General features: G+C 39.7%; 1 protein-coding gene across 2 annotated transcripts in view; it reads right to left on the bottom strand.

The window, feature by feature from the left end:
• Window positions 1-24,036, bottom strand: part of SEL1L (SEL1L adaptor subunit of ERAD E3 ubiquitin ligase) — a 36,527-nt gene extending 12,491 nt beyond the window's left edge. The window contains exons 1-16 of one of the 2 annotated variants that reach the window (XM_048306324.1): window positions 23,862-24,036; window positions 16,825-16,862; window positions 16,251-16,473; window positions 12,601-12,768; window positions 11,906-12,011; window positions 10,035-10,197; window positions 8,482-8,535; window positions 8,344-8,403; window positions 7,646-7,727; window positions 7,178-7,332; window positions 6,369-6,425; window positions 5,300-5,368; window positions 2,757-2,834; window positions 1,536-1,598; window positions 635-722; window positions 250-398 (exon numbers count right to left, since the gene is read on the bottom strand). In XM_048306324.1, coding sequence (XP_048162281.1) covers window positions 250-398; window positions 635-722; window positions 1,536-1,598; window positions 2,757-2,834; window positions 5,300-5,368; window positions 6,369-6,425; window positions 7,178-7,332; window positions 7,646-7,727; window positions 8,344-8,403; window positions 8,482-8,535; window positions 10,035-10,197; window positions 11,906-12,011; window positions 12,601-12,768; window positions 16,251-16,473; window positions 16,825-16,862; window positions 23,862-23,955 — 1,647 coding nt within the window. In that variant the 5' untranslated portion in view covers window positions 23,956-24,036. The remainder of the gene's footprint in view (window positions 1-249; window positions 399-634; window positions 723-1,535; window positions 1,599-2,756; window positions 2,835-5,299; window positions 5,369-6,368; window positions 6,426-7,177; window positions 7,333-7,645; window positions 7,728-8,343; window positions 8,404-8,481; window positions 8,536-10,034; window positions 10,198-11,905; window positions 12,012-12,600; window positions 12,769-16,250; window positions 16,474-16,824; window positions 16,863-23,861) is intronic. The other variant, XM_048306323.1, reaches the window with a different exon arrangement.
• Window positions 24,037-25,621: the final 1,585 nt, after the last annotated feature.

The following is a 25,621-nucleotide window of genomic DNA, read 5'->3' as shown; positions in this document are numbered from 1 at the left end:
ACTGATGCTTGCTTTGTATTACATTCTTTTGATTTTCTTCAAAGTTAATAAAGCAAATACAAATCTGACATAACACAAAAGCCAAAGATTTTTCTCATGAAATACAAGCAAGTTTGCTAATATATCACTTTCCCTTTTGATAGCCTTGACTCTGCAGTCACTACTGGAAATGTCCTATATAGGCTTATGTGGTTATAGCCAATCTCTTGCAAGTCAGTATTATTGACCTTTATAAATGGGTGACCTTACCTCAACAGCAGTATGACAGGACCGCATCACTCCAGTGCCAGTAGCATGCATCTGAGCCAGATTATAGAAAGCCAGAATGTGGCCACCCTGGGAGGCCAAGTTAAAATATTTCAAAGCTTGTTTATAGTCTTTCTTGACTCCAATGCCATCTAGAAGAAAGATTAAATCATTGCTATTCATTCCTCTTGAAAAGCAGTGTTGTATGAAATACAGTACTTTTTAAAATTAGTCAAGAAAAGCATTGTGAAAATGTTAGGAAAAACCAGAAACAAGTTCAATGTAGTAAGCCCATTCTACATGCAGTGTATGCACACTTCTGCCACCTAGTGAACAGTGACTGAAAGGGCAGGTGCTTAGACCTGCAAATCGTTTTGATGCCACTTACTGTAATACATGGAACCTAGCTGAAGTTGTCCATCAACCCATCCCTGTTCTGCAGCCTTCTGGAAATACTTCAGCGCTAGCTCATAGTTCTGCAGGAAAATTTGGTCCAGTCATTAGAGCCTTGCAATACACCAAACTTTAAGAGAGAAAATATGCAATATAAAAAAGTTCAAGAGAGAAAATATGCATGTGCCTACGTGTAAGGACAGTTTTCTTTTACAGAAAAATTACAGCAAGATTTTCCAGTGAAAATACTCCCCTGTTCAAAATTTGGAAGCAAAAAATGAAATAGACTACAATTATATTTAGCCTGTTGAAATTCTGCAGCTATCTCAAAGCTGGCATCCACATACAGCATTGCTATGAACAGTTATGCTTAACAGAATGGAAGCTCTGTTCTGTTTCTAGAACACCTATTTACTTCCTAAACTTTGGGCTAATTCAACTTTTGAATATCTGTTTGCACAGCTAAATATAAAACATTTGACAAGAAACCCTCCTGTGGGAAAAGAAATAAAGCAAATGAACTAATTAAAAGTTTCAAAGTGTTCCTCCACTCCCACCAGAGACACAAAATGGGGACAGTTAGGATTTGTTTTATTTCACAAGAAAATTATAGACAAGCTCAAATCTCCTGCTAAAATGCACACTTCTATGCATTTCTAATAGCTTAAGCAACATTTTCAAACTTTTGAGAGGAAAATCAGGATGTTCCTTTCATAGCTGCTAATTTCATAGCGCATTTTTTTACATTACAGATTTCCTCAAGGAATTTTCAGCGTAACAGAAATCTTCACAATTAAGCCTTCTACGGTACTTCACTCCAGAAAAAAAAAAAATCTATTGACAACAAAAAGTCACACAATCACCTATGATTAGAAAGACGATTGTCAAAAGCTTACCACTGGAACACCTCTTCCGTAGAGGTAAGCCATTCCTAATCCACTCTGTCCGACCGGATTACCCTGAAAACACAGAAAAACACTTCTGCAAAGAAAGGCAAAACCTACGCCTACATCTTTCAAATCTGGCATGCCTTTAACATCACTAAAGCATACAGTACTAAGAGAGACTTATTTTTTACTCCTAGTAATAGTTATTTAGGGAGGAAACAGCATCTATGGTAACTTTTGTTCATGTATGGTAACTACACAGATGATGAACAGGGAAAAACTTTCAGTATTAGTTATGAAAGTCTATTGTGCACTTCTACAGTGTCATAAAAGATATAGAACCCACAACCCTAGAAAGATGGGGCATTAATAGCTTACTTTAGTTTTTCTAACTTCAAAATGTTTTGAATGCTACAGAAGTTCCCAAATCAACTCCAGGAACTCTAAGAACCTGTCTTAAGGGCAGAATGGTGGCTGTCCTGTGGGCTGCATTACTAACCCCTGCCCCTGCAAAAGCAGGCACTATGGCACTCCTTCAGTGCCAGGACAGGCAATGGGACACATCAGAAACCTTCAGTGAATGTAGGGAATGAGCACATTAAGACATCCTCACTTTAGTACACAGATGTGAAACAGCATTCTGATCGTGGAATGTAACAACCATGAATGCAGTTCTCTTACAACAGTCCCTTCAGAACTTGATCTACTGTATTTCACATGCTAAACACCCTTCCTGGAGGACTACTCACGCTTTAACTGTACAATCACCACCATAAAGGATAGGTCAAAGACGGATACACGGGATTAACATGATCAAAAAATGTCATCCCACAAAACAAACAGTCCAATGAGATGAGAGATATAAAACTATCATATATTCACAAAACAGAAGCACTGTAAATTCCTGTGACGAGACAACTTCAGATTAACAAAAATTAGCACTTCACAGAATTGGAACTATTTAGGTGGACAGTATTTCATATTGATGAAATAGAGTTAGACTCTATTCACGGGAGTTAGACTCCTTATGCTGAACACATCTTCATGAAGCACCATGGCCAGAGCAGTTTTTGACATCTTAGGCAAGCAAGATTATGGGCTAATTAATCTGGGACAGAAGCTGGGAGTACGCATGTGCACATGGAAGAGCACATGAAGCATTTCCAGCATTTCAGAGCTAATCAACTTCTTAGTGCACATGCTGTAGTTGCAGCTTACAGATAATCATACCATATCAGCAGCTTTCTTGAAATACTGAAGGGCTGTTTCATTGCTCTGAGGTACAACATCACTTCCTTCTGAGTACATCTGAAAGAGAAAGCCTTTACTGAAGAACAGCCAAAGTAGTCAGCTTAGCATGAAGACCATGAAGCATCTTCATTTTACATATTGTGAGGGAGTCTATTGTACTTAGATTATTCTGACTATTGCATTACTGAATAATCAGTAAAACTTGTCCAGAAGCAGCAAATACATCCCTCTGCTGTAAAATTCAGAGGGTTTAACTTTCTAATGGAAAATGAACTGCCCATAAAATTAAAAAGTTTTCATGACAGTACCCTTCATTTTTAATTTCTACCACAGTGCAGTGAAAAACATGTATCAGGCAAAAACCTTGAGACCAGTGGAAGTCAAACTGTATTGGCAGTCAAAATACTTTGTGAAAACAAAGCAAAAATTGGTTATTAAATATAGTACACTTCAACATGTATTAGTGACAAAACACTCAAGCAATAGAGAAAGCAGGAACTGCAATTTCTTCTGTCAGGTGCCTTGAATAGCACATTTAAGGACATGAATTTTGCATCCTCTACTGCAATGACAGCCTGAAAAAGATGAGCTAGAGCTGGTGCTTATTGTAGCCTAACCTTAGAGGGTACTCAAATGGAGTAATAAGGATTTAGTTCATCACAGGCTGAAGGTAGTCTGCAACCCAGATCTCAGACAAGTGACCTAAATACCTTTCTAAGCAGTAATGCATCATCATCACTGCCAGCAGCTTGCCAATCATGTATTAGACTAAAAATCACAGAACAGATTGGGTTAAAGATCATTTAGTTCCAGCTACCATGCCATGGGCAGGGATGCTAGCCACTAGACCAGGTTGCTCAGGGCCCAATCCAGCCTGGCCTTCAGGAATTCCAGGAATGGGACACCCACAACTTCTCTGGGCAACCCCTTCCACTGCCTCAGCACCCTCTGAATAAAAGAGCTTCTGCCTAACATTTAACCTAAAGCTCTCCTCAGTTTAAAACCATTCCCCCTTGTCCTATCACTATCTGTTGTGCAAAATGTTGCTCTCCCTCTTTTTGTAAGACCTTTAGGTAATGGAAGGCTGCAATGAGGTCTCCCTGGAGCATTCTCTTCTCCAGGCTGGAGAACCCCAGCTGTCTCAGCCTGCCTGCATTGGAGACGTGCTCCAACCCTCCAATCATCTTGATGGCTCTCCTCTGGATTTACTCCAACAGGTCCATGTCTTTCCTGTGCTGAGGACTGCACACCCGGACACAGCACTCCAGGTGGGGTGTCATGAGGGCAGAGCAGAAGGGGAGAATCACCTCCCTCAACCTGTTAGCCACTCCTCTCTAAATGCAGGCCAGGATGCTGTTTGCCTTGTGGGCTGCAAGTGCACATTGCTGGGTCGTGCAGCTTTTCACCCATGAGATCCCCCAAGTCCTTCTTCGCAAGGCTGTTCTCAATGAGTTCATCTCCCAGTCTGTACTCATTTTTGTACAGGTGCAGCCCTCCCATTTCCACTTGTTGAACTTCATGAGGTTCTCATGGGTCCACTTCTCAGGTTTGTCCAGGTCCCTTTGGATGGCATCCCATCCTTCTGTTGTGTCACTGCACTACTCAGCTTGGTGTCATCTGCAAACTCGCTGAGGCTGCACTCGATCTCACTGTCTGCGCCACTGGTAAAGGTATTAAAGAGCACCGGTCCCAAGACAGAGCCCTGAGGGACCCCACTTGACACTGGCCTCCACCTGGACATCGAGCCATTGACCACGATTCTCTGGCTATATCCATCCAGCCAATTCCTTATCCCCCAAATATTCCACCCTTCAAATCCACATCTCTCCAGTTTGAAGAGAAGGATGCTGTATGGGACCACGCCGAAGGCCTTACAGATGTCCAGATCGCTGACATCAGTCATTCTTCCCTTGTTGACCATTGCTTTCACTCCATCACAGAAGGCAACCAGATTGGTCAGGTAAGATTTGCCCCTAGACAAAAAGGCCTTAAATCTGAGAAAACTGAAACAATGGTGTACCCTGCAGATAGACTCAGGCTTCAGCATAGAGCAAGTACAGGCCTACTGGCCATTTTTACTCAGATGCCTCAATTCTCTACATAGACTGAAAGGGGAAGAATGTCCTTCCCATTTCCTCTCTCAACTTATTATTTCCTACTGGGCAAAGTTTTGAGAAGTGCAGCTTTTCCCCTCACAATGTGTGGGGAAGAACTGCCTATTTAGAGTTTTGAATTCCACCGCAGAAAAAGGACATTGAGGTATTTAATTATTTGATTTAAAAAAAACCCCCTCTCTAGTTCAAGCACTATTTAGAAAAAAACAAAAGGAAAGGAAACTTAGACAAGAAATAACAGACTAGAAGACTCAAATCTTGCAGAAAAATTCAAAACAGTAGCAAAAAGTCAATACCTAGATTCCAGAATTCAAGTTTTAGACTGCCTGATATCAGAAAGTAGGAAACATATGCTATTTTTCATTACAAGGCAGTCAGTTTCCTTATTTGAGGGTGTTCATATTTTACCTTTCCTAGAAAAGCCATAGCATGGGAATTGCCAGCATTAGCTGCTTGATTGAAGTATTCAAATGCTCGCTGTAGAGAAGAAAACAAATGTTTTATCTACCATGACTATGATTTGAGTAACTTTTCTCACAAATGGAGCAGAGACAGGTAGATTGTTTGCCGAATTACCAGGTTCTTCTGGCAATAAGAGTTATCATTCCCACCTAATTTAATATATGTAACAGGGTTCTTCACTCATAATCTCAACAGTAAGCGGCAATCCCTCTAATAAGTGTATTCCAAAAAGCAGAAGGAAAAAAACCAACAAATTACAACTGCTACTATGCGCAAGCTACACAGGTAAATCTTAGTTTCTTATTGTACCATCAAATCCTGTTTAGAATAGGTGAGATTTGCCAATTCCTATTCTACTTTTACACAGAATTTGGTTATAGCTCCTTCTGACCACTCACTATCATCTCTGAGCCCTTCTGAAGCAGTCATTTTGAGGTATTTTAAATATGATGACCAGTAAATAATTTCTGTTAAATAATTACTGTATTGGATGAAATAATCCTCAGGACTGCACATCCTTAGCTCTCCATTTTTTCAATACATACCTCAAGACAAGGTTAGCTATTTTAACTCCCATACGCAGAGTAGCTAGGTTGGCTTACATCAGCAGAAGTTCTATTTTCTATGCACACTTAATATCTTTAGAATTTAAAGTTGCACTGTTTTGTCTGCAGAAGCAAAATGTTCTAGACTATCATCTCTAATGCATGCTCACTGCATCATAAAGACTGTCAAAAACAAGAACTGTTCTTATCAGGTAGCACTGGAGCTGGCTGAGCTTTTGTACATGTGATAACATTCTCATTTCTGAGATAGTTAATCTTAAACTAATTATGTAAAAAAATCAGTTCCATTTTCTAGTCACATAAAGATTAAGTTTTATTGAACAAGGCTATTGAAATCGCTACATACCATACAGTGGCACTTACACACTTTTGCATCACTTGTTTTGTCAGTTATACTTTCTTCCCCTCTGCCAAGTGTAATATGCATCAGAGTTATAGAGAAAAGGTACCTGATGATTTTGCTCTACTCCTCTTCCCCCATGCAAGTGCAACTGCCCAAGGCCAACCTAAAAATAAATTTTACATTGCAAGAAAGTCACTTTTCCCTCAAGACTTCCTTTTTCTAGCAATACAGATACAGGTGAGCTAATTACATGCACAATGACAGACAGTATCAGAGTTAAAAGATGCCACAAAGTTTGAAGGCACAGATTTGCTTCAATAACTACAATACAATCCTACTTTTTCACACTAGCCTAAAGGGAAATTTATCCTAGATAGAAGTGAGATACTGTCCTAGATGCAAAGTAACAACAGTTCATTTGAGTCCTGCCTACCTATGTCTTAAGTCATACGTGACCAAGTTGGATTGTAACTATTTGCCTCTATTAGCATCCTCCCCACCTGCACTGTGTGTAGGAGAGGTCCAGCCTGCAGAAGTCATGCAAGAGCAGAAGCAGTGAGAAATTGAAATCCCCTGTCAAGGCCAGTTTTTTTATCTAGCCTTCCTCCACAACATCTGAAGTTATCCTTGAAATAGTCTGGCTGATTTCTAGTGAAAGCCAAGACCTCATTCCTAAGCTGCTTAAGTTGTAATGTTATGGACTTGTTTTAAAAAAAAATTTGCATTTTCTGTCCAAGTTCTACCTTAAACACACTAAAATCTAAGTCTCTTCACATAAAAACTAATGGGGAAGTAGCATTCAGGTTGATTCAGGATGAAGAGAACACTAAAGCTCCAATGTCTTTCTGCATTTCATAAAGCTGTTCCTGTAATTCTTGCAAATGTCTGAATGCCATCAGGGGAAGTGAATCTTACCTGTGCCTGTACATCTCCTTTCTCTGCTAAAAACTGGTAATACTGGATCAAGTCTTCTTCTAGCATCCCACTTGCCATTCCTGGATTTTCTACTTCATCTGCTAAGCGAATTCGCTGAACCACTGTGCCACCAGTCAAGGAAATGTCACTAGCAACTGGAAAACAGATGAGATAAATTTTCACACGGGTTTTTTCAATACAGAAGTTACACCATAACTTAGTAAAACCAGATGTCTACAGAGCTTCAAGCTGTTACTCAAGAGAGAATTAATTACTTTGACACCCTCTAAGACATTTCAATAGAGACAAAAATAGCATATCATGATTCAGAGCCAAATGGATAACTTATTTAATAGCAGGAATTCTCTGTTTATACTATCAGTGTTAGGAGTACTTTAGTATCCTCTAGTTGGATGATACAGCAGTACACACAAAGTCAAGAACGCTACCCTAGTAAAAGGTTTTTACCATGATTAGCTACAAGTCGGTAGTGAGTGAGAGCAGATTCACAACTCTGAAGGACTCCTATCCCAGCCCAGTAGCGGTAACCCTAGAAAGGAAAATATAAAAATACGGGATTATCAGTTACTTGAGAACATAGTGCTTGCTGTGTTACAAACTTTTTTCACATTACTTGAGCAAGATTTGATAAGACAATAGGCCGGACAAAGGCCACAAGTCCATTGTAGCTACAAAAAAAGCAAAAGACAGATACTATTAAAGGTTAAACATGGCCAGTATAGTTTGGATATTACTCAAGAAAAAGCAAATAAGCAGAATGATGCTTAAGGGTGAACATGTAAAGCCTTTTACTTACATATGCACTTGGTCTTAAATCTCACAATACTGATTAAAACAGCATCTTCTGTAAAGATCTCTTTCATAGTTCTCATTAGATTACAAAAATATTAAGTCTGACAATTCTGATTTAAGTCAAGAGATATAAACATAGTCCATCTAAATTCATAGTGGCATATAGCTTAAAATGAGCAGACTCATCCTTACATTAAAAATGAATAATGGGGAAGGTATTACTGCCCACCCAATGCACGTAAAATGATCTAATATTTGGACAGGGTATTCATATGAAAGGAAATCTTAACACTGAAAATGTAGGAGTACACAAACACTCTTGCATATTTAAAGTTATTAACCATCTTACTTACCAGGATCATATGAGCGATCAGATTTCCTCCTAAAGCTCCAAAAGTGTAATACACCAGGGCCTAAAACAAAATCATTGGTTATTTAACATCTGCCGTAAGAGAAAATACAAGAGCACACACTGGAAATTTCTAAATTACCTTAGCTTGACTAGAATTGACTCCTAGGCCAGACGCATACAGAAATCCAAGAGCCTAGAAATAAAATAAAGTTTGTCAGCATACCCTTTGAAAAATCAAGGATCAGTTTTCCTGGAATACATAGGCATAAAGACTCAAAGATGGAAAGAGTATGCCAAGCTCTACCTTCAGTTTGGTACTGCCTCTATCTATGTTCTTCCCTGCCCCTTTCAAAGTATGAAGTTTCTAAATTACTCAGTTGTTTAGGATGCTAACATAAATTACTGTTTCACCAGAATTCAGATGAGGAAATTGAACGCAAGGAACAAACTACTAATTCCCTGAATGTCAAGTATAGATCCAAAGGTCCTAAAGAGTGAAAGTAACCCAGTTTAAAGTTTATTATCTTTATTGAAGACAAGCAGTATCTGTCAGGTTATTTATGTACCAGTTTGCCTCATACACCAGTGTAAACATACATGAACCACAGCCTTGTCTAGAGGGCTTGTTCTGTTTGATTCACAGATCCTGTGAATTTACAGTTTTGCATCTGTTCTGCCACAGGATAGTTGCAACTGTGACTATAAACAGTCAGAATGCACTGAGCTGTTTGGCTGAGGTTCTTCCAGAAGTTATTTTTGCTCTCAAGATTTACATAGTTATTGCTCTACCTATCACACCTGTTACAGCTGGTGGCTCAGAATAGAAACTAGTAGCACAGAAAACGGTATATATATAGAGATGTCTATATTTCACAGTGCTCTAGCGCTATTCTAGGCAATCTGAAAGCATACACAAAAATTATGTCATGCAGACAGTATTGAAACTCTAGACCAATAAAAGTCAAGGTCATCATTGAGAGATAAAGTCTCTATAGAAAACATGTTCCTGCTTTCTATGGTAAATCCGTATTCTACCATTAAACAGGGAACAGCTGGTAGCCAAAGAGATAAGAGAAAATTAATAGTTCATTAAGAAGCTGACACTTCCAAAACAAGAGAGAACTAAACAATAAGTATATGCAGATACTGAGACATTAAAATCAAAACCACCCATATTTTATGACATATTGTAACAGTAAGTATGAACCATTCTATGTTCAAAGGCACAGGGACAAAGCAATCCAGTAATAATCTAATTTACTAATATCTATTTACTAATCCAGTAAATAGCTGTCAAGATTCCTAGGAGTTATTTCCTAGATTATAAATTGGTGTGTATATCTGCCCATCTCAGATTAAATTGCAAATGAAAAGGCACAACATTGCACAAAAACCACATAAAAAGTACACAGTTTCACAAGGTTTGTCGGCTGCAGTCACCTGTATCTACCTGTTTTTTGACTTATACATCTAATGTAGTCAGTCATGTAACAGGAAAGAAATTAAATTAAAAGACCACCACCATCCCATATTACCAGTAGTTAAACATTTTTTCAAAACTCAAAGAGAAGATATGTTTGTGTTTACTTTGAGGGTGCAGGAGCCATCTAAAAAAGCACCTTAGAATAAGTACAATCTATAAACAATTTGTAAACCTACAGAAACACCTGTAGAATCCAAGGATATACATACCATTTGTCCTTTAGGAGAACCTTCTTCTGTTAGTTTTTCAAATAGTTCTTTTGATGACTGGATGTTCTGCTTCAAGTAATCCCCAAACAACAAAGCATAAGACACTTTCTCCATGGCCTTGGTATGATTCATGTCAGCTGCTTTCAGAAGATACTGATATGCTCTTAAGAGAAAACAGTTTCTTTGTCAACTTGAAGCAAAGAAGCAGATTCCATTCATAAACCTGAAGATTCTGGAGAGGTGTTTTGTTTCTCTGTTTTAGCCTTTATTTTCTAAAAGCGCATCTACCTACAGTCATTTCTTCCAGCCTCAAATCATCAACATAAGCAACAACTCATGATTTAGTTAACGGACAAGCTGAATTTTAATGTTCACTCTATTCCATAAGCAAAGCAGTATGCACTTCCTCCCCTCTAACATATACAAGAAATTTAAGGTCAAATGCTACATTTTAAATTCTAGCAACAATTTTAAGTTCTGTGCTAAGTATCCAGTAGAACCACTCCCGTAACAGTCTCGTAGATCACATTAGAAAGAAGCAGCCTGAAAAAGACTATGGAGTCTCTCTGATTTGAGTACAAAACCACTCCAGTGAAAACACCAAGCTTTGGGCCCAAGACAACTGCATACGTGATCAATTTTGTGATGAAGTCATGCTAACAATGAGGAGGATCTCTGGAAGCTCCTCTTTCTGTTTCAGTCTCAGAACTTAAGGTAGCCCTTCAAAGTAATTTCACAACAGCTGGTTTCACAGCAATTAAAAACCCCCTAACCTTAAACATGCCTGCTTCGGCTTGTTCTCAGAGACCTCTGACAGCACTCCAAGACTTTTATTTACCTCTCCCCTTTTCTACTCTCAGCCTCGTCCTTGTTCTTTAGGACAGAGGCATACATGATTCCTCACAGAACTTCATCTTCTAAGAAAGTGTAAGGTGTACAAGAGAACTAACACCTAATATTGTTTTACAACTCTTACACTATTTTATACTAAAAAATACTACTCAGAATCCAACAGATATTGTCTCCCTTTGTCTTTGCCAAGGTGCAGACAACTTTAGATGTGCCTCACTTTCTCTGACACAAAGTAGAAATGCACCCCTTTATTTCCACAAACAAATTTAAAATAGTAATAAGTCCTCACATATTAGTTGGCAGAAGTCACTACTTACTAAGAAGTTATCAACATGAATAAGATCTAAATTAACCTAGCCATTCTAAATCATACTGGTAAAGCCACAGCTACTTAATCCGTAATTGGATCCATACAGAAGAGAAAGTAGAGACAAGAATGAATAGTACACTAATTTCTTGTTGTCTGTTTTTGTCTACAAGCATTACCCTCTTCCTTCTAACAACATTCATTATCAGAATTTTAATGATTTATTGAGCTTAAGTTTAATACTATTTTTATGGTGACCAAAACCATCAGAAAGCAGGAGATAAAACAGAGCAGGACAAGAATTGCCAATTTTCCCCACATCGTTTTTGAAGCGGAATGAGAACCAGACTGTAAGAAACATCTGAAAAAGGACAATTACCTCATATCATGCTCTCAGTTTTTCTCCTGGGCAGTTGCCACGTAAAACTGGGACTAGAGAACTGCAGCATCATCTTGTATTAAGTCAATGTTTTGATGACACCCACTCTTCAGAAATTAATCATACACAATTTTTACTGCATTCAAAGGAATGCAGGCATAAATTTTTCTAAATACCCTGAATTTACTATTTATTTTCTATCACTGTATAGTTTGATGTTGAATCCAATAAAGCTTGAAATCTCAGGGCAGCTCATTCAAGTTGTTTTTGAGTTAAAGGAGAGTGACCAGCCATATCATCCTTCTCCTGTGGGGGTGGATGAGGTATACTTACACTTTCTTCTGAGCCTTTTTACTGCTTTCATTAAGAATTTTCATTCCAATCTGATAAACATCCTCAGCTTCTTGCATCTGCCTTCTCTTATTAGACTGCTCTTCAGCTAAAAAAAAAATATACATTAAGAGCTCCAATTACACCACTCAAGACTATCCTCTCAAAATTCTTATTGGTTCTAAAGGGTAAATACAGCCAGAAACATGTTTTTGAAGATCAATAAACAAAGTGATTACAAAAAGCTGTCTAATGGATGTGCTGGATATATTCACAGATAATTTCTTCTTGTGGGATGTCTCTCATGTACAAGTTTGCTGATAAAATTCATTTCATTCATTGCTCAAAAGCAAGCTGTGCAGGTTCCTCCTTCAGAAGGACATTTCCTAGAGAAGGGTTGCTTTTGTACAACAAATGATTAAGTATAATGGGCAACTGTCAAACCCCTACCCTCCTACAGCCTCAGGAACAGAGTTTTACAGATGCTTTCACTGCAAGATTTCCTAATCAGCTCTGGGAAGTGGCATTTGCATTAAAACTTCTTCCATCATGAAAACTTTGCCTTCACAACTACTTGTTTATCATGGTATAAAGTGGCCAGGGACTTCTACAACCTGAAATAAGGAGTGTTAAGAGGACCGAAAACACTACCTTAAAAAAGTATTCCTTGAACAAGAACAAGACAAAGGGTTGCTTACATTCACAGAAGCCCCACTTTTGATCTTTCTTGTAATCATAGGTTGTTGCACACCAAAGCCTGCCATCTTCCCTCCCATCGGCAGTGCACTCTGCATATTCCTTCTCCATAAACAAAAACGGAAAGTGGCAAGGTTCACCATCTGCAGTGCCTCCAATAGCTGTCAAAACTGAAAGTACACACCCAGCAATTAGACTACTCTCCTTTATGCCCAAATTGAAATCATGTATTACAACATACAAAAAAGTGCTCCTATGTTGGTTTTAATTTCTATGAGCTACAATTAATCAAGTTTCAGTAAAATTTCTAATTTACAAAAGCTTGAAAAAGCAGTTTTTCTAAATAGCACATGAAAAATATAGTTCTTAGTTTTAATTATGAAATGAAGCAGAAGGTATGTAGTTTCTTATGTTCTTAGTTCTAAGCAAAGAAATTATTGTTTTGATTGGAGAAGGCAAATCTCAGTTACATTAGGGCCTACCAAAATAAACAGTCTTTCCTTTTACTTTATCTTCTCTGCAAAAGACCTTGTAATGCACCCTTGAAGTGCATTACAGAGCACATTCATTTTAGCACCAGGGTTGGACACAATCATGACAGAACACCACACATCACGAAATGCTCTTCTGAAAGTACTGGAATGTCAGCAGGGAGTACACTTGAACATACAACTATATGAAAATACATAAGGGAAATCACTACGATGAAAAGATTCTCATCACTATGAATCTGGTAATTTTCTACTCTTGGAAATACTTAGATTAAAAGCATTATTTCATTTTGCCAGTATATTTAGTTGCATTCAAAATAGCTTTGAACAGCACAATTTATCATTTCTCCTGCACTAGAACTTCAAAGGTTACTGATTACAATATCACAATATTTCAAAATCAAATCAATCTTCTATGAAGACTGAGAATTCTCTGGGTTTTGAAGATGGGATTATTTCAATTAGACATTTACGAAAGTTTTCCTCTTTCACTAAGCTAAATCCAACAGTTGGGTTCATCTTCATTTGAAAACATTTGTAAAATCATGCAATTGACAATGCCAATTATACAGTTTTTTCAAGTTAACTTTGTAATTTTTGTAATTATAGGGAAAACTAGTTCTTTTTTTGAGGGTCTATAACTGAAAGGCCTAAAGACTATACTAGTTTAAGTATTTCGTGCTGATTTTCTGAAGCAAAAAAAAAAGTCTTCAGGTATAGCTGGACCTGTTCAAATTTCTCTCCATAACTGGATGCCTTGGCAGAGGTTTCACCACATCACTCCAAGTTAATTGTATCACAAGAGGAAAACTGTTATTTTCAGTAACTTCATTCAAAAATAATGTGTTAAGATGCAACTAGCCTGGAATAGTTTCATACATCTGTTAACTACAGAGTAGTATACAAACTCCTGCTAAGGGTTCATGTAACTACAACTTATGGGACCTCTTATGACTGTAATTTGAACAAGCTCCAGGTCCGGGATTTTAACACTACTCAAGAACTCAAGGTTTTACTTGTATTGTTCTGTACCTTGTCTCCAGTGTGGAAAGCAGTTTTATGCAGTGCTCTGCATGAGATTTAGCTGCATACTAAAGTTACGAAACTCTGCCCCAATGCTCCCCTTTGCATTTTTTTAAATTCTAAATTCAACCATAATGCTGTTTCTGCTCCCAGATAGTAACAAAGACTAACCCCAAGAGCAACACAGCAAGACAATCACAGGTTAAAATGCTTACCACAGTTATTTATGTAAGAGAATGATAAATACAAAGTGAGGCAAACAATTTACCCAGAGGATAAATTAGCTTTTGTCAAACCAAGTGCTCCAGAAGCAATTTACTTCTTTACTATCTCTGAATAAAATAAGTGGTATTTCATTATATTTTGTCCTAATTTACTTATGTCTCGTTTCATACTTTATGCCGCAGGAAGCCCAAATATAAATTACTTATAAGTATTGGCAATATTACTGTAAGATTCTTCCAAATAGGAAAATAAATGCAACAGGAATTACCAGCTCTGTATAAACTTGTGAGCAGTTTTCAGCAAAAATTGTTAGTATGGAACTTTAATAAAACCCTAGAACACAAAATAGCAATAACTAAAAAACCACCATTTTCCTTACACATAGTCTCCTCACTCATCAGAAGAGAGCAGGACAACTTTCTAAAAAAGTTAAAAGCTTTACTAGCACTAATTCTAAATTACTGATTTTTTAATATCCAAATCCTACAAAATATATATGGAAACATGAAGAATATACTTTTTTCCCACACAATCGCATGACCATACACAGTAGCTAAACTGTTTTTAGAAAAGCTTTAATGTCCCTTAATGCAGCTCTGTCACCAGTAGCTTATCTGGGGGTGTAACATCTGTACCTCAGACAGATGCTCACCTGAAGAGTTTGTCAGTAAAGCTGTCTTTTAGCGCTGTTTTCTCCTGACAGAAAACAAGTACTTTCCTTTCAGAATTGCTTTTTTTAATGAAAAATCCCTCCATTCACATTGCTTATTTAATTCATAAGATGTTCCAAGAACTGTGCAAGACTTAAATTTATGGTTTTTGAAAGTCACTTGCAGTACGTTGATAGGTATAGTTAAAAATCTTAGCTGCCAAGAAGCCAGTCATCTGGATATATTTTTGTATGAGATTAAAAGTATCTTAAAATTTACTTTTGAAATAGACTGCACTGACTAAATATGGTGCTTAGCTCACTGTTTTGTGGCAGAAAGATATTTAGTGGATTTTATATACCTTTTTCCTGTACAACACAGCATCAAAAGCAATTGTGAAGTCTATTACTGAGTTTTCACAAACTGATACTAGTTCTGCTCTAATAAGGAAACAGCTTATTAGAAAACAGTCAGTACATTACAGAGCTCATTTAGTAACTCCTGCTTTCTTTTGACATTTCAATCTGAGTTGAGAAGACAAATACCATTAGTGCCATGTAACTGTATTTTCAGTAATATTGAAGATTTTGTTTTCATGGACAAGTGAAAAGTCTGCTGCGTAGGTTAAGGTACTCAACTGAGCCATCTAGTTATCTACTACTAACTGCAAATCAAAAAATCATGAAATTATGTGGTAAAAATGCCACATTAGAATTTCCTGGGAATTAAGGCCCATGACATAAGGTTTTACCTATATTTAAAAACTTCATGAAGTTTACATGCAATTTAGATGCTGCTGAGACTCTCAGTGCTGTTCTAGGAAGCTTGTCTTTAGATTACTATTTATTCCTTTTCTGTCAACTGACTCACCAGGCAAACAGTCAGGGGATTGAAAAAGACTGATGTAAATTTCTCTTTGTATTGCCGGTGTACATACACAGAGCACAGGATCTGTACTTGACTTCTATTTGAAGAAATCAGGGCTTTCTTTATTTGATAGTTAAAGCCTTCCAGCAAGATGGAAACAATAAGAAAAACGGAAAATTCTTTCAAATGCATCTGAAAAGAACTACTCAAGATTTCAATTCCAATACATTTTGATGCTGCTTTCTAAAGAAAAACGGAGAAATTACCATTCCATTACAGAAAGGTTAAGACACTAGTTATTCCATATGTTCAAAATTACTGTTTGTGTTCCCCACATGCTGGAGTTACTCAGATGCATCCTTGTTGTCACTTGCTCAAAAGTCTGTGAGCAGTTACCTGGACTCTGTATTTCTGCTTCTTCCAAATCCTTATTTAACAGATTTGACATTTCTAGAGAGTTTAACTCTTCCAGTGAATTCTCTTTTTCCTCTTCTCGACTGTGAAAGTTCTCTTCATTCTCTGATTGAGAGTCTGATTTCCCAGATTCAAGGAAGATCTGACCTGCTACCACCCGAGTTCCTGCAGAATGATCCTTTACCTGGTCCTCCGCAGACAAAGTCTGAAGGAAAGCAGCCACATAATTTAGAAGATTAGAAATTGAGAAGCAGCAGCTGGCTAAACACTCATTTATAAACTTCTTAACAGATATGGTTAATTAACTTAAACAGAATCAAAAGTAAGCTAAGCTACCTCTATCAGCTCTCATTGCCTCTATCCCTTTCAGGTCTTTGAAAAAAAATGTTTCAAACTTGTAACACCGTATTAATTTCTCTGATGCACAGAAGAAATTAATGAGACAGCAAGAGCTACAGAAAAGCTTAAAACCTAAAATCAAATTATTGTTCTGAATTTCAGACCTTTGCTCTCACTCCACAGGTAAAAGAGAATGACTAGAAACTTATCTGCTCACCTTTGACTCCAGTGATTCATCTTGATTTCCTTCTTCATCTAGAAGATACAATGTAAGTCAGTAAAATGCTTTTCCATGAGTAACTATCTCAAAAATAAAACTTTTAGTCACAATATTGTACTGTGGTACTGAAATATTCTAGTGTACTAAGTCAACTAATGCACTTCAGAAAAACCTTATTAGTGTGATGAGGAGAAATCAGATGTTTCACAGGTGATCCTCTTAAATTATGCCAACACAACTGTGCGTTCCATAGTGAAAAAAAGTGTGGTTTTTCTAAACCCAAATCACAGTCTGAATGGTTCCAGTCCAGTTAAACTACTTAAAAACGTGTGCATCAAGTGAAAAAGGTCTATGGAACATAAGGTTTTTAGTCACCTAATCAGCTTTAGTATGAACAGCTTCAGTTGTGACCAGAAAGTTATATTAATACCCCCATGCTTGTAATTAAACATTGTCCTTTATAGAATGCCAATTCATTCCACCTGACCAGCATATTCAAACCTTTAAACAGCGGTTTCTCTTCAAAACTGTGAGGAATTTTGTCTTTAAGATACTCTTCAAGAGATGCAAGTCTTGTTTAACTGTCATCTTTTTTGTCTAAAAGCTATATGATATTTGATTAGAAAGACAGGAAAGAGAAGAAATTGTAAAAAAGAAAGGCTAACAGGCAGACATCTAAAAGAACACAAGTGAAAAGGCAAGGATAATCAGAAAAGCTTATTTATGACAGCTTTACCATTGTTTTTCAGAATTGTTTCTGCAACAACTGTTTTGTTCCTTTAACTAAAATGGGCTACTCACTGTGCTTCAAACAACTTGGTCTGTGCTATCATTTTGATGGGAAGCCTCTAAAATTAGCATCACTGAGATGTGACTGTTGACAGTTATCAGTATCTGTTACCACCTCATTTCAGCAAACCCCCCTACATTTGAAAGAAAATGCTACAGGCCTCCCTCTCTCTGGTACACAACTCACTTACATTGAAATAAAAGCTCAAAACATAAACAGACCACTTAGCAAAGCTGCCACTAACTCCTCCCACATTTAGAAATCCCCCTTTCTGAGGCTCTGAGGTGCATAATGCCCTGTACTAGTGGCAAAGCAATGACAGTCTGGAGGCCTGCACTGTGACTAGAAAAAGTGTCTAAACTCATAGAAGTTAATGCCCCGTCCACGAGATACATTTCATATGTTACAGTTAGCTATGAAAAACTATCTGCACAAACACTTCAACAGTTTTATAGAACTCTGCTGACTCCTGTAAGCATTTAGCAGCAAACAAAACTTGCATAATTTTCATTCTCATGCAAGTAATGTGACTTAGCAGAGATAAACCATCTCTGAATGACAAATTCCAAACATGACACTTCATCAGTTCATGTTTTGAAGCCTACTACCATAACCCTTGCAATGAAAGGCTTTATCTTGGAAATCACTTTCTGGAATCTAGATGCCATATTGTTACTTGAAGTGTAACTTTTGATTGGAACAAGTACAAAGATGATGGAGAATTCAACCTTAAGCTGTAACAGCATAATAGAAATTAAGAAAAAATGCTGAGACTTAAAAGTGAAGCTGCAAAACTATGGTGATAAGATGATTGAGAGTGTAACTGAGACATATAAATAACAGCCTGTTGAGGACGGTGAAGAGGATGTAAAGCTCAAAGAGTTTGACTGCCAACAGACATGGAATTAAAAAGGATCTAGAACAGTTGATGTGGGTAAACAGCTGTACTCTACAGGTCCAAACACGAAAATGTGTAGAGAACTTCAGAAAAACTTGTGGAGACAGCAAAGAGCACTCCAGATGAAACAGACCCTGCAAGGAGCAACCAAGACAACATAAGAACAAACACCAATTTGGAAAAAAACCATTATGAGGCATAAGGAATAAACAAGGCTAGCTGCATTTTTGGCAGAGACCTCAGGGCTTAGCAGCTTGAGGAATCTAACAGATAAGGGTGATTGTAGTAAGTCATAAGAACTTCTACCACTGAACTTCGACACTCCAGATCATGACATGACAATTGGTCTTTAAATTCAGTAAAAGTACACATACATTTAGGTTACTTGCTGGTGTTTCTATTTTCAAGCTACAGAAGAAGTTGGAATTTACCACATTTCCCACATATTACATTCGATTATCCTAAATAATTTTGACCTAAGACCACACACCACCTTTAAACTTCAGAACTTGTCAGGACATCCAGACATGCTTCTGGAGAGCAGGAAAACTAAGACAGGGTAACCTACCCAGTAGCTTGTATGCTCCTTGTAATATATACAGAGCACTTATAAAGTACCTTCTATTACAGTAGGAAACATTATGTTTATTTTTTTTGAACAGCTACACCAGCCAAGGTGACTGTTTTTGTCTGCACAAAACCAGCCTATATGCCTGACAGCTCTAGAGCTTTCTAATATTTTGGTAAAGGCTTCCCTAACTGATTTCAATCTGTGGTAAGTTGACTTTATATCAAAAGACCACACAAGACCAAATATAAATAGGTTATACTATCTGTGCACACATATGAAAGGACAGTTTTACTGTAACTTCATATGCAAAGCAAAAGGTTTACTAAATTGAAAGGCAAGAGACACCTGAGCAACATAAGGTAGAGCTCACAAAGTACTTGCTCTTCCTCCTTGAAAGTAAATAAACCTCTTTCATTTCTATTGCATCATTTAAATTCTCTGTGAAGGAACCAGCTTTGTTACTGAGAAGTTGTACTCGAACAATTGTTTTCAAACAGTGGTCCCAAAATGCACTAAAGCAAAACCAAAATATTAATTTAACTTCTCTTAGCTCTGAGACTACTTTCTAAGGTAGGCAGATGAGGTTGCAGTGGTAATGAACAGTGTGACTAGAAGAGGGATCACTTACAGCCTTGTTGTTTCATGGAACTGCTGACCAATATGCACCCACTACTTATACCTCTGAAACAGTTAAAAAAACTGTTCTGAAAGTGTTAATGAAAAGTCTGTGGAAGGTCACAGTTGGGCCTAAGAACAGTTTATTAGTCAAGGCTGAGCTATTGAACAAAGTCACAGATGTTATGTTTGTGCACCTGCTTCAGAGATTAAAGCTGATAGTTTAGCTTGTTTTTCCACACTTCAATAAAAAAAAGTAACTTACTTTTTTTTTTTTTTTTTTTTGATTTGGATCTGTTACCAAGGCTGTCTAATTCTATAAACCTCTTCTAAGAGGGCCAAGTGGAAATTAATCTCAACATCTGTTAAACAAGTTAGGGAGATGCAATGATATATTAAAAGAAAAAGGTAGGCAAAAATACTTGTGGCTTAAGTGGGCAGCTGACAACATTGTACAGAATACTTCACTTACAAACAGTGCTGAGATGTAGACATTGCTGGGTGCTCCCATGCCCAGCTAGGACTCTAAAGCACTTCACAGAGCTAAAATCTTATTTCAACCATCCGCCACTTCATGGATAATTAAAATCAGCTTTAAAAAGTACTCATTTTTCCTCAATCAGAAAGGCCAGTGTTCAAGCATGCTACGTAAATATAGCAAAAGTACTCTGGCAGCCTACGTTAGAGAAAAAGATCCCACCATTTTGTGAGAATTACTGTTTTCAAGAGAGCACTAAGGAGAGAAGGGTAGAAACCAAAAGAGCTATGCAGTGTGATTCAGCAATAACATCATTAGCTTGAGTGAGTTCAACAGTTCCAAAGTTTTGCTGTATTAGAAGATCAACTGACATCCCATAAAGCTAAAGGGCTGCTACTACCAGAGAAAAAATACCACTAGCTTCAATGTTAAAATGATCACTCACAGCCAGGAAGTAGCCAAAAATTCAGAAAGCAAAACAGTCTCCCACAGCGCTGATGAATCCCTAACTGTTACTGTAGTCAGTTTCCTTCTAGTTTTTGCCAAGCTCTTCAAGCCTCAAACACTATAACAACAAAGCAACTAGTGGGATTCTGCTGAGAGCAGGGATCTCTCCCACGTGGAGCGTGCACACCTCAGGGAGTATGTCACACAACATGCAGGGGCTGCAGGAAGAAAATACCTTTCATACTGTCAGTACATAAAACTTTTCTTAATACTGTGGTCATTCCACCTTTGTTTCATTATTTTTTCATTTGTGTTTTTGTGCATGTTTTATGATGTACATATTATGTTAGGACCAGAATACATCAATGTTTAACTTACAAAAAATACATGTAAAATGCATACTCAAAAATCTTTCTATGGAGAGAGGTGCACGAACAGAAATGGTTTGGCAGTGACTGCTTTAGAGCATCCTTGAGAGATTTTCTGTGGTATTTTTGGCAATTTCTTTCAATGTTGCTTTTGTGCAATTAACTAGATAGACATTGAAAAGGAATGCAAACTCTGTTTATCCAGTTTTTGCAGGAAAAAAGGAAATCTTAATAAAAAAAATACCTCAGACTGCTTTTCATCAATTTTTGACTGTTATATTCAGCACAGAAACAGACTCGATAGCATAGATACTATTCCCATTACACAAAGTTTTAAAACATGCAGTGAGTTAAGTAAAATCCTTAAGTGGCACCTACTCAGCAAGAATAGTTCCAAAGTATCCTTGGCAGCAAGTAAATTGTTCCCAGCTACAATCTGTGCAGCATATTCATTTTAGTGCAACTAGAAGATTGAGATATAGGTCAAGCCTCATCCTGAATAAAAAACTTTTTTCCAGTGTCCTTGCAACTGCTGGCTACCTAGTTACAGAACTTACTCTCCAGCAGTTCCTCGGCAGGAACTGAGATTCCCAATCAAGCAACAAGGTAAATAGTTTAGGGAATGTTTTTCAGTCAGTTAAGTAAAACCAGAAAGGTCAGGGAAAACCACTGAGCTCTGTCTTACAGAAGAACACGTTCTGAGGTTCCCTACAGGTAAATGACTGTGCTCAGTATGAAAACATCTGCTTATCGCTGAAGTTAGCCATGGAACATGCAGGATAGTCAGAGGAAGCATCACTTACTCTCTTCAAGCAGAATGAGAACATTTCTACCTCTTAGTCTTGTGAACAAGAGGAAACAATACTGGCAATCACAAAAAAAAAAAAATTAAAGGGATTTTTTCAATGTTCTCAATGACTGATCAACAGGGGAAGGCCATCACTGCTGCGATGAGCAGAAGACAGCCAGTTTTGTCTGGAGAACACACACACGCTTAGCATTTTTTAGCTGATTTTGGAAATGCTTCTTAATATCTTTCCCCAGTCCCAATTTTAAACTCCTTCATAATCTGCAGTAATATCATATGTTTAGAAAAAATACAGTGCCCATTTCTTTAGGCCTGAATTTTCTCGTATTCACCTCAAGTTTTCAATAAATTGATTTAAACAAATATATATTTAAAATACCCACTACTAAAAAAATATCCTCACTAAAAACTCCTCCTAAAGTCAGGAAATGTAAAACTTGAACCATTTTTACTCATTCTTCTTAAAACCCCTCCCAGATTACTGTTTCCAGACCACACATTAGAAACAAATAAGCATTCAAGGAAGCATTTAATACACAGTCCCAAGGTTTATACCAGTCTCTCCTACAGAAAGACATACAGTGGGAAATCAAAGCATGAAGTGAGGACAACTTTCTTTCAGAATGATTCTTGTCAAAAATTGGAGCAAGAAAGGTATTCCTCTCATAGATTTCTGCCAAAGATGGACTCAGAACACCCTCTCCTAATTAATTGTGGATATCAATGAACAGCTTGGCATCACAGTAGCAATTTAAATTTGTAAACAGCTCCTACACCTACATTCATGTACTGTGCTTTCTTCAGCTTGCTAATTGTATTAGTTCAATCAACTGTAAGCATATTGTTTATACAGGCTGAATTAAACTACCAGAACTTCATACTCACAAATAATTTTGTGATAGTGGACAAACAGTCAAGACAGAAGAGCTGTGTGGTAGTACAGCCACTGCTGCACACTTGACCAGCCCTTGTCACCTAAATTCCACGTATACAACAGATGATTCATCTGACATTCACAGCCTCATCTCACCTTAGCTTTTTCTTTATATACACTATAAATGAGAGCACATAATTCAAAAGCTTGGCTACATCTCTGTGGTTTAACAGAAATTGCATGTATCTTTTCTGTAACTTGGAAAGTGGCCTGCTGGCTTATAGTGACCTACAGAGCTCATATAATCCGAAGTCAAGTAATATTACTTTAAATTTAAGTAATATTACTTTAAATTTCAACTTCCTACTGCATATAGGAAAATGACCCCCAAACTACTGAACTTACCGGTAGAGAAAACGTCTAGTTACTTTCCTGAAATACTGTAAAAGCAAATCCCCAGTAGCATCGCATATGGCTGTCGTTAAGGTAGTGGCTTCTCGCTTTATAAATAAATACATTGCACATCCCCCCCACCAGGCCGTGGTGGAAAGAAGGATGTGGGAGGTAGAAACCCCAGGAAAGGAAGTAGATGACAACATATGAGAAGCACACAAACCCCGAAATGCATAACAACAAGACAGGGATAGGAAAAAAAGCATGGGGACCTAAAGCAGGATGCGTAAGTATTCTCTATATATCGTGATGAGAAAGCCATTCTGATAAGGCTGAAAGCAGCATTACCAGCGCCTCGGGGAGAAAATCTGTTCTAGGGAGAAAAAACGCCTCACTTCGCTTTTAAGCGGTGCAAGCAATCCGAAGTGGGCTCCTAACGAGCTGTTTAAAGGTAGGCACCGCACTGAGCAATGTATCCTCCCCTATCAGGCCTACGGAGCAGCCTCGGAGAGGCAAAGCTCAAGCAGCTGACAGGAGCCCCGCTCCCGGCCTCCCCTCCGCTCCGCCGCCTCAGCGCCCCGGCGAGGTCGGCGCTGCCCCCACGCACCCCAAAGCCCCAGCGAGAGCACCGGGTCGCCTCCCCCGCTCTCACCGCCTCCGTGCCTCGCTACAGGCGCCAGGACTCGCAGAGATACCTCGGCGCCCTCCTCCCCCGCCGCAGGCCCCAGGGGGCGATGCCGCCGCAGCGCTCGGGCCCAGGGGGGCGTAGGGAGGCGGGGCCGCAGTACTCACCGGCCGCGGGAAGCGCTCCGACCGCGGGCAGCACTCCGGCCCAGAACGCGGCCAGGCACAGCATCAAGGCCAGCCAGAGCGCCCACCGCCCCATCCCGCTGGGCTCTGAGGGGCCGCGCCGAGCGCCCCCGACTCCGGCTCCCTCGCCCCGCCCGCCGCGCCGCCGCCACCAATCGACTGCCGCGCTGACGGCCGACTACGGGCCGCTGGCAGCAGCACACGCAACCCCGGGGAACGGCTGGCGCTACATGGCCCGCTCCGATTGGCTCGGCGGAGGCCTGGCTCGCCCGCCACGCCCTCCCGTTCGCAAATAGCGCCTCACGTGTGCCAGCCAGAGCCGCTGCGCGAGCGCTTCCTTCCGAAGCGGCTCCATCCATTGGCTCGTGCGCCGTTCCTACAGCACCCACAGAGCCTTGCGAGGGCCGCGGCGCCGCCTGGGAGCGTGTACCTTCAGGGCCCGCGGCGGGGCAGAGACTACGTCACCCATAACTCCCCGCGCCGAGAGGCGCAGCGAGCGAGCGCGGCGTCACCGCCCGCAGCCCCGCCCATTCCAGACCGCAGAATTCCCGGGAACTGGGTACGCTTCGTTGACTGGGAGTATGGGGAGCAGCAGTAAATTAACTGTGTCTAAACCAGCACAGATGGAGTATGTGAAACATAAAGAGTTTAGTAAAACTTTATCTTCAGAAAGGCATCAGTTCTGGAAAGGGGTTGAGCGCTGAGGGACACAACTCTTCGGTTCTCACAGGAATTGGGTCAATTAAAAAGCAAACGAGGAAGGGAAGTAGCAACTCAGCCTTTAGTGGACTGAAACATGGCTAGGTGGTAAATGCCACCGCCTCACAGGACTGCGCCGTTACACAGTGCTGTGCTAAATTATAAAGTGGGGTTTTCCCACACTGTCTCAATAGTGTCAAGCCACCTCAGCCTTACAGCGGTACACCTGGGATCCCTGCAGGGCGAGAGTGGCCACCACCGGCTGCCTTTCTCCCGTGGGACACAGTGGCAGAAGCTGTGGCAAGTGCAGTCCCAGGCCAGGGCTGGCTGAAGGATTTTCTGCCCGCTGGGGCAGGGTCTGCAGGCAAGGGAATGCCTGCACTGCTGCAGCCAGGAGGTGTCTAAATAGCATGTAAGCGCCTTGGATAGAACTAACGAGTGGTTCTGATTCTAAGTAGGAGAACACTGAAGTACCAGTCAATTTTTTTCTAGCTACAGTACAGCTAAACAGCACACATGGCTAAACAGTTTGACAACACGAAGCTGCACAGGTATGGGAGTGCCGTTTCGGAACAGGTCTGAAGGGGTTTCACCAGGGCGCTTCTCTGTGCCCGGATCAGCCCTAAGTTTAACCTATGTGTTGGTAAATGGAAAAGCATAAATCCACGTGCCTGTGAATGTCACCGCCTGGGGCGGAGGACGGGAGCCCGCCCCGTTTGGGGAGCGGCGTGAGCCCCCTGCGTGGGCGGTGAGAGCGCTCAGGGGAGCGGGCCGGGTCAGCCTGCGAGGCAGCAGGAGGGGCCGTGAGGTGACCCGGAGCCTCGGCCGTACCGCAGGAGATGGCTCCGGCCTGCCCAGAAGGCATGAGGGCAGGGGTGGGTGGGGCAGGCTGGGGTAGCCATGGGGGGGCTACAGGGGTGGCTTCTGTGAGAAGCTGCCAGAAGCTTCCCCCCTGTCTGACAGAGCTAATGCCAGCCGGTTCCAAGAAGGACCTGTCGCTGGCCGAGGCCGAGCCCGTCATTGGCAGTGGTGGCACCTCTAGG

Source organism: Corvus hawaiiensis, chromosome 6, assembly GCF_020740725.1.
Source record: "Corvus hawaiiensis isolate bCorHaw1 chromosome 6, bCorHaw1.pri.cur, whole genome shotgun sequence".
NCBI classification, from domain to species: domain Eukaryota; kingdom Metazoa; phylum Chordata; class Aves; order Passeriformes; family Corvidae; genus Corvus; species Corvus hawaiiensis.
The sequence above is the reverse complement of the archived record's forward strand: the minus strand, read 5'-3'. Positions and strand labels throughout refer to the sequence as shown.